At 38.1% G+C, this 12,612-nt stretch overlaps 2 protein-coding genes across 2 annotated transcripts in view; one reads left to right on the top strand and one right to left on the bottom strand.

Annotated features, from left to right (window-relative positions):
• Window positions 1–12,612, bottom strand: part of SEC63 (SEC63 homolog, protein translocation regulator) — a 68,809-nt gene that overhangs the window by 47,057 nt on the left and 9,140 nt on the right. The window contains exon 2 of the mRNA XM_061206759.1: window positions 776–875. Within this exon, the coding sequence (XP_061062742.1) occupies window positions 776–875 (100 nt within the window). The remainder of the gene's footprint in view (window positions 1–775; window positions 876–12,612) is intronic.
• On the top strand, window positions 1,057–2,310 carry LOC133102632 (large ribosomal subunit protein uL23-like). Its single transcript, XM_061207663.1, has 2 exons — window positions 1,057–1,104; window positions 1,864–2,310. Exons 1-2 carry the CDS (start codon window positions 1,057–1,059, stop codon window positions 2,308–2,310), a joined length of 495 nt encoding a protein of 164 aa, XP_061063646.1.

Below are 12,612 nucleotides of genomic sequence, written 5' to 3'. Positions count from 1 at the left end.
CTACTGGATAGATATATGTAGGTAATTCACAGGATATAGTCCTCCAATAATGGCAGCTCTTTCACTTCCCCTCAGTTTCATCTGTTACCTGTAAATTGATGACTTAGGGTGCAGGTCCAAAGCCCAGGCTAACCAGCATACCCCACAGCCTCAAAAAATCAAAGACACCTACTCTAATTAAACATGCTAATGGCCTGTTTAAGCAGATGGCCCTGCAAAAATAAAGGGTAACTAGGTCCCTACTCCACCACTTCTTGCTGCAGGAACTTGGTCAAATTACCTCATCTTCTTAGTCTCAGTTTCCTCATCTGAGAAAAAGCAAAAATATCTACCTTGAAGTTAACATAAAACTAATGAGATAACATATATAATCCTAGCACAGCACCTGGCACACAGTATGTGCTCAAAAACTTCAATCACCATGAAATGCAAACTTGACTCTGTCACCTCCATGTTATCGATAACCTTTTAAAGATTCCTCCATAGTCTTTAAGACAAAATTCAAATCCTGACACAAGATGTACAAGATCTTCCTTCAAGATTTGACTTCTCTTTCTCCCCTCCTCCCCCAAGTCAGAAGTACACTCTCTTTCTTTTGAACTTCTAAACCACTCTGCTCAGACTGTTCTCAAATTTACTAATCACATCTTACCCCTACTAAGGTTACAATTTCTTTACAAACACATGTTTTTATTCATCATTATACCCCTATTTTATATGATACCTAGCAAAGAGTAAGCACTAAGTATGTTTTTTATTGAAATCAATTACTTACTTTACTGTAGGAATAATATTTGGCTGAGGTTTTAATAACCGTAAACGATACCACATACATCTTCCATATACTTTTCTGATATTCTTTAATCGATTTTGCTCTGTCAAAAAAAGAAAAATAAGGTGATAAGTTCGATTTCCACAGTGAAGGCACAACCAGAGTTAAAACCATACTAACCTTCATTATCATGCTAATATTATATTGGAACATCAAAGTACTCTCTACTTAAACTTTTAAGAAAAATTCACAAGATAGGCTAAATTTTCTACCACTTAGAACAAATGATCTATCTGGAAATTTTATTCAACTACCAGGCAATCATTTTTCATGTGAGACTAAACTTCTAACTGAAAAAATTAAAAACTGACTTGAACCCAAAATATTTAGTTATATAATCAGTAATTTCTGAGAAATTCTCTCCCCCTTTCCCTTCTGCTATAAAAGTAACAAAAAGTGCAAAATAGTTGGAACATGCACTTTATTAAGGAAGCCAAGCAGAAATGATAGTCTTCAAATATGAAAATAATTATGTTAAATGAGAAAAGTCACCCAAACCCATAAGAAGTTAAAATAGGTTTATATAAGAGTTATAACAGGGCTTCCCTGGTGGCGCAGTGGTTGAGAATCTGCCTGCCAATGCAGCGGACACGGGTTCGAGCCCTGGTCTGGGAAGATCCCACATGCCGCGAAGCAACTAGGCCCGTGAGCCACAATTACTGAGCCTGCGCGTCTGGAGCCTGTGCTCCGCAACAAGAGAGGCCGCGATAGTGAGAGACCCGCGCACCGCGATGAAGAGTAGCCCCCACTTGCCGCAACTAGAGAAAGCCCTCGCACAGAAACGAAGACCCAACACAGCCATAAATAAATAAATAAATAATTTTTTTTAAAAAAGTTATAACAAAAGGTATTATTTTAGTCCCCAGGAAAAATCTGCAATTCAATTAAAAAGGAATTAAACCAAAGCCAACATATCATATACTGTTTTACTAAGCTCACCACAATCACTTGGTTTGAATAACTCTAAGTTTAAAAAAATTTTAGGTAAGTTTTAAAATAAAAATCTACCTTTTCATGAAGATGGCATATAGAAAGCAAAGAAAGAAGCCCATGCCACTCCAAAGCCAAAGCCAAAAACAAAAGCTTGGAAGGCCAAGAAGGCAGTGCTAAAAAGCATCCATATCCACACAGAAAAAAAGAAGATTGCATGTTACCCACTTTCTGGGTGGCCCAAGACACCCCGAAGGCAGCCCGTTTATCCTTGGAAGAGCGACAAGCTTAACCACTATGTTATCATCAAGTTCCCCTTGAGCAGGGAGTTGGTCATGAAGAAGACAGAAGACAGCAATACACTTGGGTTCATTATGAATGTCAAAGCCAACAAGCACCAGATCAAACGGTCTATGAAGAAGCTCTACAACATTGACATGGCCAAGGTCAACACCCTGATCAGGGCTGATGGAGAGAAGAAGGTATATGTTCGACTGGCTACTGACTATGATGCTTTGGATGTTGCCAACAAAACTGAGATCATCTAAACTGAGTCCAGCTGCTTAATACTAAATAAAAATTTTTTCACAATATTAAAAAACTACAAAACCAAAGTCCTTAAATGAGATCTCAGGTAAGTAAAAGAACTTTGCATATAATAGAATGTTCCAAAGCTGCCATATAAGAAGTCCACCAACCCTGTTATCACCATGCTTCCAGGAAAGAATCCACATGAGAGAGCTACGTGGCAGGAGGTATCAGAAACAGGTGTGGTGAAGAGGGATCCATATAGGGGGAGGGGTGGTGGCAGAAAGGAGACTGGTAATATGCAGGGAGAATTATCAAGTAAGTTAATATATTAAGGATAACTGCAGTCAGTTTTTCACTGTCAGAGAAGGGAGTTACATATGTGAAAAATTAGAAAACGTGAATGAACTCTGTGGTATTAGAGTGGAACTGAAGACATCAGTAAGAACTAATTAATATCTTTTAATATAGAAATATAGATGTAGATCTATACACATACATACACATTCCCTAACACTATTAAGTGAGCCTAGGAACAATGACATCTCAATAGCAGTGAGCACACCTAGCCCCCAGATCTTGATTTCTAAATAGCATTCTCCACGAACGGGAACCAGAGATCCAAGTATCTTCCCACAAAATATTACAAAAGGGAAAGAATGATTTTACAGTGGGGAAGTGTGATAGGTTGAATAATTGCCCCCTGTCAAGATGCCCACCACATCCTAAAACCCAGAACCAGTGAATATATTATCTTACACGGCAAAAGGGACTTCACAGATGTGACTAAATTAAAGATTTGAGATGGGAAGATTATCCTATATTATCTGGGTGGTCCCAATATAATCACAGGGGTCCTTATAAGGAAGCAGGAGGGTCAAAGAGAAGATGATGTAACAATGCGAGCAGAGGTTGGAGCGATGTTCTTTGAAGATGGAAGGAGAGGCCACAAACCAAAGAATACAGGCTGTCTCCAGAAGCTGGAAAAGGCAAGGATTCTATTCTAAACCCTGCAGAAAGAACCTGCCCTGCCAACACAATCACTAGCCCAGTAAAACCACCCTTGGAAGTCTGGCCTCCAAAACTATAAATTTGTGTAATATTAAGCCACTAAGGTTGTGGTTTGTTACAGCAATGATAGGAAACTAATACAAAAAATCTGGTGGACACCATCTTTTCAGGTGATCAGTGAACATCACCAACAATGAGACAAAATGCAATCATATATCATCTAACAGAATGCAATGAGAAGAACACAGAATCAGTTTTGTGAAATTCTTCTCTAAGATACATAACCTGAATCTAATAATGAGAAAATACCAGACAACCAAAATTCAGGTCCATTCTACAAAATAATTGGCTTATGATCTTTAAAGTCAAGGAAAAACTAAAGAACTGTTCCAGACTGAAGGAGACTAAAGAAACATGTCAACTAAATGTGATGTGTGATTCTGAAATGGATCATTTGCTATAAAGGACATCATTGAGACAAGTGACAAAACTTGAATGGGTCTGAAAATGAAATGGTAGTAATGTTAATTTTCTGATTTTCACAGTTAAATTATGGACACTTCTGAAAACACCACTGGTGATTTTTTAATCTGGATTTCATTAAATTAAGCCTCCACAGTCTCCCATTTTAAGTATGAAACCAAGGAAACATGTTATAAGAACATGCTGAAGTCTCTTTATTAACCAGATGGCTTGATCTATTCAAAGGAATGATATTCTCCCAATGTTTCTGTCCAAGAGAAAGTACACATGGTTTTCAGCCCCCAAAGTCCTGCACAATGTGTACATGCACCTTGTATGCCTCACTCTTCCAATCCAAAATTTATATCTTAACCTTTTAGTAGAATTTTTTTTTTTTTTTTAGAATATTTAAATAATCAGTAAGTACTATGGGGTATAGTTTACACAGTAACACAGTGACATCCAGCACCACTCAATATTCATAGTACACATTCCAAAATTCTATACGAATGACCTCAAGTCAAAGTAACTATCAAAAGTAAAGTCCTTCCACGAGGAGGGATGGATTGGGAGTTTGGGACTAGCAGATGCAAACCATTATATATAGAATAAACAACAAGGTCCTATTGTGTAGCACAGGGCACTATATTTAATATCCTGTAATAAACCATAATGGAAAAGAAGAAAAAAGTAAAGTACTTAGAGAGTTTTTTTAAAGACACTTAGAATAAAAAGAAATTCATTTATCAACTTCTAGTTTATAGAATTACTAGTTTCATGGCTAGCAAAAATTACCTAAGTAATATCATTAACTTATAATATAGTTTTTAAAGAAATTATTCACATTTATAGAAAAGGGAAATTACAAGGTCATAAAACAATTCTGTGATTTAAAAAAAAATAGCAACATATGATGATTGCTCTCAGCAATCATGAAGTTTATATGTCCACAGGAGCAGTCCAGGCTTGGGGGCAGGTTATTATGGTTATGCTTCATAAGCTATACAGTGCTTTTGCTAAAACAGTCATATCCACCTGTCATGCAGAATGATCTGTCAGTTTGTAGTATAAGTGAGTGAACCCTTAGCACCATATTCCTAGAACCTGAAGAGCTGAAAGAATGTTAGCCAGATTTGGTCTTCAAACCTGTGTGCCTGCTTACCACAAAAGAATTTTTAAAAATCATGTACCCTCTTGTAGAGTTCTAATTTGGCATCTAAAATTTTCATCGTAAGTTTGAAGAGTTGCAAAAGATGTTGTTTCTGACATAAGTTGATATTTTAAAATAAAATAGTTTCACTGCTTTTAAATGTACCAATGAAATCTAAAAATCATAATAGCAATTTCATATCCACCATCATCCATTTACAGAAATTTATGAACAAGCTCTTCATTCTACTTCCCCCACATAATTTTATCCTAATGTAATATATTTTTATCCTGGTAAGTCATTTCTTATAATACTGACACATACTTCTTCAAATTAATTTGTTTTATTCCCTGTGACTATTTTTCCCAAATTTTTATATTGAAAATTCTCAAGCCATCAGAAAAGGTGAAAGAATATTACAATGAACAATACCCTTCACCTAAATCCACCAACTATTAACATTCTGCAACTCTTGGCTTTATCTCTAGTTCCTTCTTTCCCTCCCTCTCCCCTTTTTTTAGAGTAAGTTGCAGACATCAAGACACTTCACCTCCAAATGCTTTGGCACGCATGACCAAAGGACATCAGTAATTTTACCACAGTGAAGTTTAACACATCCATAAGGTTTTTTATGTGTTAAAATTTCTGCTGCTACTTTTATCCGTATGTATGTGTGCACGCACGTGCGTGTGTGTTATCAAGGCAACATAAATATTACAAATTGACAAATTACTAAAATAAGAGTAAAATATCCATTACGCTTTCACTTATAAGCAACTTGTAAATATCCCATATGTTCAAAGAGTTGAAATTCTAAACACTGAAACTTAGTTTTAAAAATAAAAAGTACACTGTTGTCAATATGGCACAATGTTAGGTAAAATAGCTTTATCTTTTACTTTAAGTATATTTTTTCAAAACTTGGAAGTTGCAGATTATCTTCAGTTATTCAATTTATAGAAAAAACATGCTCCATAACCTAACTGACAAAGGCAGTCCTCACTGTTAAACCAATTAGGCAAATCAAACTTGGTCCAAAAAAAGTCTGACTTCATTTTTCAGTTTAAATAAATATATCAATATATATTTTGATATTTTGAGGATTATAAAAATCACTGAGAAATAAATTTTAGAATATACCTTGCAATATAGATTACTAAAATTAATAAAGCTAAATGATATAGAGATAACATAATTTACTTAAAAGAAAAAAATGTACCACACTTCTTTCCAAAATTCAGTGACTCCTAAAAACTATTCCTAAATCCCTAAGGGGTCCAAGAAAATAGTACGAAGAATCAAAAGGTTATATTCAATATTCCAAAAAGTCTAGAAGACATTATACATCAGTTTTCTAGCTACCCAAAGTCTCTCTGCAGCTAGCTGAGAATATATTACCTCAATGTGATGACACTGGCTCACTCGTTGTTGGGACAATTTTGTTCTTTTACTTAAAAAAAACAGGAAAACACGTTTCACTATAATAGTGCAGTTTGGTTCCCAAAATACTTCAAAATAGAAAAGGCATGAAAATGATAATTTGGAAATGAAAAACTGGGAATTCAGTGCTCCAGACCACCAAAACTATCGCTTACCTAGTCACCCTAATCTCAAAACAGACTAAGAGAAACTAAAGCTTCTGTTATGCTCTTAACCTGAATCTGAATAGTTAGCCATAGTGTGTCATTCTCAAGGCCAGATCAGAACTGTTTGGATTTGGGATAGATAAGACACTTGACTAAACACTACTCACCATCACTACCACCCAGTGCACACAATCACAGATTACCTAAATTGGAAGGATTTCAGAAACTTGGGTTCAGTTGCCACCTACCCCCTATGCATACCCTGGCAACAGAGAAGGAAACCCAGAAAGCAACTGAAAATGTTTGGATCAGAGTGGAACCACCCCACCACCACCAAAGTTCATAATCCTCAGGAACGCCTAAGGATTATATAAGTGCAACGTTAAATGCAAACCAATACAAACCAAGTGGTTCAAACAGATTCAGCTGGTGCTTGACTGGACAGCAGCATACAACTATACCATATGCTTACCCACCTCAATTTTATTTTCCCTGAAATTATTTCCCTGAAATGAGTACTATAGAGCACGGTTTTTCAGCCTCAGCACTATGGACATTTTGGACTAGGTAACAGTTGTGGGGAGCTGCCCTGTGTATTAGAGTATGTTTGGCAGCTTTATGGTCTCTACCCACTAGATGCCAAGAGCACCTCCCCACTGGAGACAATATTAAACACACACACACCAAAACACACGGCTATAGAGGGGTCATGGAAAGCAGCTGAATGATATGGCCTGAAGATCAGGGACACAGGGAGAAGAAAGGAAAGGTTGGGAGAATAAACAGAGGTGATAAGGCAACAATTCTCTTTTTCCATTCCCCTACAAGTATCCTTCAGGCAAAGAGAATCACTATATATTTGAGTACTTATGAACACCTTGAGGGAGGGGGAGGTTGGGGAGCTTGATTATTTTAAAAGAAGAAAAAAGCCAGACAACAAAAAAAAGCTGGAGGAAGAGAGCCCACAACAATCTCAATTAATAGTAGTTTAGCACACTTAGAGGTCATCTGAAGGCAAAAATATTTAGATATTCCATAATTATCCCTGGGGGTATATCTCACAATTACAAGTGTTAAGCTGTCATTGTAAGCAACCTTTGTAAAGACCACTTGAAAAATTTAGCAAGTGGCTACATTATGGAGATTAAAAATATATACTTACAGGATGATCAAACACCTAATGTTATATAGTGCTGCACTTGTGGCTTGGAATAAAATTTCCAGTGATGGTATCATATTCAGAGCCCAAAAGTGCTATATCACAAACGCAGATGAAACATATACATTCTGAAAAACTGTTAAATGACTCATAAAATAGCTCTGGTGATCACAAAGACACTGAGGTTGAATACATGAGGAGTTTGAAAATAATCGTTTCCTGAAATGTAAGGGGATAAAACTGTATTTTTAAGTACTATATTTTATAGTATATGATTTTTAAATATTTTAAGTAGATACGACTTCATCCTTAAAAGGATATATATCCAAGCTGGCCAAAAAACTTTTTTCACCTCATTAAGAAATAGAAGACCTTGTCAACTTCTCTGCTTAGAAACTTTCAATAGCTTCCAACTGCACCTAAAATAAAATCCAAGCTTCGTACCAGGCTTACAGACATTATCAGCACCCCAACTCCCTCTGACTTTATCCCAGATTCTTCTCCTCACCTGCCACACTCTTGCCACTTTGGTCTTCTCTGTTCCTGGAATATGTCCAACTCTTTCTTCCCTTGAAGACTTTGTACACAGTTTCCCCAGCCTGAAACAGGTTTTCCACTCAATTCAGATCTTTGAATGGCTGGCTCCCTTTTGTCACTCAGCTTGAAGAAACTTTCTCAGGAAGATTTTCTCTGAATATTCTACTTCTCTACACAGTATTTATCACTATCTGATTTTGTTTGTTTGTTTGTTTAGATGTCAATCGTCTCCCCCACACTAAGATGTAAGCTTCAAGAGAGCAGGGATCCTGTCTATATTGTTCACTCCCATATTCCATTGCCTAACATAATGCCTGGCAAATAGTAGGTGCTTAATAAATATTTGTTGAATGTTTTAATTACCTCATTTAGACCTCCCAACCACCCTGGGGGTACATATGTATGTATGGATGATTATACTTCAAAGCAAAACAAAAAAACCTGAGGCTCAGTGAGGTTAAGTAACTTGCCCAAAGTTACAGACGGTACCAAAGGAATTGGAAACAACCACTAAAGAATACAGATGAGACTTGTGCCCAGGTTTAAATTCATAGGTCTGTGCACATAATCACTTTACCTGTCTTTCCTAATCAGAGAATAGTTAGATTGCCTTGACAATTCTCAAAAGCAGCTAAAATATATTATATCCCTATTCTCATTAACTTAACCAGACTGGACTATATCTCCGAAGCAGAAAATGTAATATGAAGAAATTCAAGTCAAAATATTTAAGAACAAGGAGTAGCTAAAAACAACTGATTAGGTGACACCTCTAAACTTCTGAAACGGAAGTTTACAGACCAGGGATTCCCTGGCGGTCCAGTGGTTAGGACTCAGTGCTTTCACTGCCGTGGCCCGGGTTCAATCCCTGGTGGAGGAGCTAAGATCCCGCAAGCCGTGCGGCATGGCCCAAAACAAACAAACAAACAAATGAAAAAAACAATAAAAATTTATTTTAAAAAAAGTACTACAAATAAAACTGCCACAAGGACTTCAGTATTAAAGAGTGTGGGACAAGGCAATGTAGCACATAAATTTGAGGGGGAGGGGATGGCAAACCAGTTCTCTTTTGTTTGTTTTAGCTCAATTTGCTATAGAAGTGTCAAGATCCAAAAGAAAAGCAAACCATCCTTCATATCTGTAGGACACAGGGGTTTTTGTGAGCCATTTGTCTCTAAGCCAGAAGATAATACTAAGGAAAGAAGGGGAGTCTCAACTGCAGGAACGATTCATTTCAAGCTACATTTCTTTTTTTTTTTTTTTTAAACAGATTTTATTTTTATTTATTTATTTATGTAGGCTGCATCGGGTCTTAGTTGCAGCATGCAGGATCTTCATTGCAGCATGCAGGATCTTTTGCTTCGGCACATGGGCTTCTCTCTAGTTGTGGCGTGCAGGTTTTCTCTTCTCTAGTTGTGGCACGGGCTCCACAGCTTGTGGGCTATATAGTTTGCGGCACGCAGGCTCTCTAGTTGAGGTGCACGGGCTCAGTAGTTGTGGCGCGCAGGCTTAGTTGCCCCGCAGCATGTGGGATCTTAGTTCCCCGACCAGGGATCGCAAACCCGCGTCCCCTGCATTGCAGGGGAGATTCTTTACCATTGGACCACCAAGGAAGTCCCTCAAGTTACATTTCTTAAACTGAACTAGAGATGCAAGATAGTGGAGAATTCTAAACGAATTATAGTGTGCTGCAAGTGGGTCTCTGAGAAGGATGCTATGTCTCCTTAGCATACTCTCAAACATGACCCAAGATCCTACTAAAGGGTCCTCTCTACCCTGCCATCTCATCAGCCGACAACACAGTTACTCTGTTAGCTACCTTACTCTTCATCCAATCCTCTACCATTACCACTCTATTTTTCTTTTCACCTTTATCCCAAGTGATAATCCATAGCCCAAGCCAAAGGTTAATTATTTCTAAGACAAAACAAGAGAAAAAGAAATAGAGAAACTCAAATACTGTTGCAGTAAAGAAATACTAGCTTTTAAAAAAAAATGGCAATTTAAAACACAAGGATGGGGCTTCCCTGGTGGGGCAATGGTTAAGAATCCGCCTGCCAATACAGGGGACAGGGGTTCGAGCCCTGGTCGGGGAAGATCCCACATGCCGCGGAGCAACTAAGCTCGTGAGCCACAACTACTGAGCCTGTGCTCTAGAACCCACGAGCCACAACTACTGAAGCCTGTGCACCTACAGCCTGTGCTCTGCAACAAGAGAAGCCACTGCAATGAGAAGCCCGCACACTGCAACGAAGAGTGGCCCCCGCTCACCGCAGCTAGAGAAAGCCCGCACGCAGCAATGAAGACCCGACGCAGCCAAAAATAAAAAATAAAATAAATTAATTTAAAAAAACCCAAAAAACACAAGGATGTATGTCTCACTGGGACCTTAAACACTACATACCCCAAAGTAAAAACAATTCACTGAGCTGAAAGGGCCTGCAGACATAAGAGGTACAGAGAATGTCTTCCTCCTTCTATGGCTATGATTGGCTTATTCCATCATAGCCAATCTAGCCAGAGATTCTTTGAATAAGCTTTCAGACATTAATACAAATTCATACAGTAAACTCAGCATATACATAAGAGCAGAAGGAAGAAAATATTCACCATTCTGACACCCAGATAATAATCAATAATAACATTTTAATGTGTTTCCTTTGTAGTCCTCTTTCGGAGAACATCTGGGAAGGAGGAAGGAAGAAAGGAAAGTTGGCAAGGTTGAGGGTACATACTCAGGAAAGACTTCTCTAAGAACAAGGAAATTCCAGCAACTAATTTCTAGGGGCAATGTGCTTCCCTCAATCAGAGGGCTGCGGGGCTGCCTCAATCAAGGCCCTCAAGGACACTTCTGCAGTAATGATGACATCTACTACTTCTCCCCAGTGCAGCAGATGCCCAAGAGATAGTTTCTCAGACAGAAGAACAAGCAGGACATACAAATGCTAATTTAAGGGCAGCACTCTATAATGTACCAGTGTACAAATTGACAGACACAAACACATAAAGCTAAAGTTTGTGTTAAAATCACATTACCTGTAATTTTTAATTTTTTAATTTCTAAATATCTCCCATGTTTAGAAACTCAATGTAAACATCATTTAATGACTATTAATAACCAAATGAATTGACACCATAATATACCTACCATCCTATAATTCGACATACAAATTGTTTCTGATTTTTTGATATTACGGGCATTTAAATAAGGTGTTCTGAGACTCAATTTCCAACGTGGGGGTGGGGAGGGTCCCCACACCTTCGACGAGTAATTCTTGGAATACCAGCTAGGTGTCCGAAAATTCAACTCAGTTCTGACACTATCTACCCAGAGTTAGCATCAGACTCCACAGGTTGAGGGCTCGGTCCCACAAGACTGCACACCCATGCCCCCCTACTTTAGATGCCAGTCGCAAGCCCAGGTTATAGACTGGGGGGGTTCCAACCACCTCCTCCTTTGGTTTGATTAATTTGCTAAAGTGGCTCACAGAACTCAGAGAAACATTTCATTTACTATATCACCGGTTTACTATAAAAGGATACAACTGAGGAAAAGCCAAATGGAACAGATGCATAGAGCAAGGTTTGGGGAAAGGGCGAGGAGTTTCCATGCCCTCTCTGGGTGCACCTCTCTCCCAAAATCTCCATGTGTTCACCAACCCAGAAGCCTCTCCGAACCCTATCCTTTTGGGGTTTTATAGAGGCTTCATATAGGCATGGTTGATTAAATCACTGGCCATTGGCATTTGAGCTCAATCCCTAGCCCCTCTACCATCCCTGGAGATCAGGGGTAGGACTGAAAGTTCCAACCCCCTAATCACATGGTTGGTTCTCCTGGTGACCAGCAGAGTCCCTTTTCAGTGCTTCCAAAAGTCACCTCATTCACATAACAAAAGATACCTGTATCACTCTTAACACTTAGGAAATTCCAAGGATTTTGGAAGTTGTGAGCAGGAACTGTGGACAAAGGCCAAATATATACAAGAAGCATATATCTGGTCATTCAGATGACCAAATATATTTTTATAAGTCACAATATCACAGTAGCTTTCTTTGGTCCTACAAGTATTTAGAACTATATCCTTAGAACACTGTCCCAGAAGTGGAATTACTAAATTTAAAATTTTTAACATCTTTATAGCTCTCTTCTAAAAAAGGAAGTACGACTATACATTCTTTTCAGCAGTTGGCATGAATGGCACCACCATTCTTCAGCAGCCAGTATTAAATCCAATTTTTACTAATCTGTACTCAAACTCTTGGAGGCAGACATTGTTGTCATATACATAATCAGCCCTGCCCTTTCCAGTTGCCAAGAATATAGCAAGCACTACATAAATATTTGTATAGAATGTAGAGAACACCTTTATTAAATAAATATTGGTGGGTACCTACTATGTGCCTGGATGTTTCTGGA

The sequence above is a fragment of the Eubalaena glacialis genome, chromosome 12, assembly GCF_028564815.1.
Source record: "Eubalaena glacialis isolate mEubGla1 chromosome 12, mEubGla1.1.hap2.+ XY, whole genome shotgun sequence".
Classification (NCBI taxonomy): Eukaryota; Metazoa; Chordata; class Mammalia; order Artiodactyla; family Balaenidae; genus Eubalaena; species Eubalaena glacialis.
The sequence above is the reverse complement of the archived record's forward strand: the minus strand, read 5'-3'. Positions and strand labels throughout refer to the sequence as shown.

Coding starts and splice junctions, on each gene's coding strand:
- LOC133102632 (XM_061207663.1), top strand. CDS start 1,057: ATGATCTATCTGGAAATTTTATTCAACTACCAGGCAATCATTTTTCAT. Junction 1,105..1,863: donor ACCAGGCAATCATTTTTCAT/GTGAGACTAAAC, acceptor GATGGCATATAG/AAAGCAAAGAAAGAAGCCCA.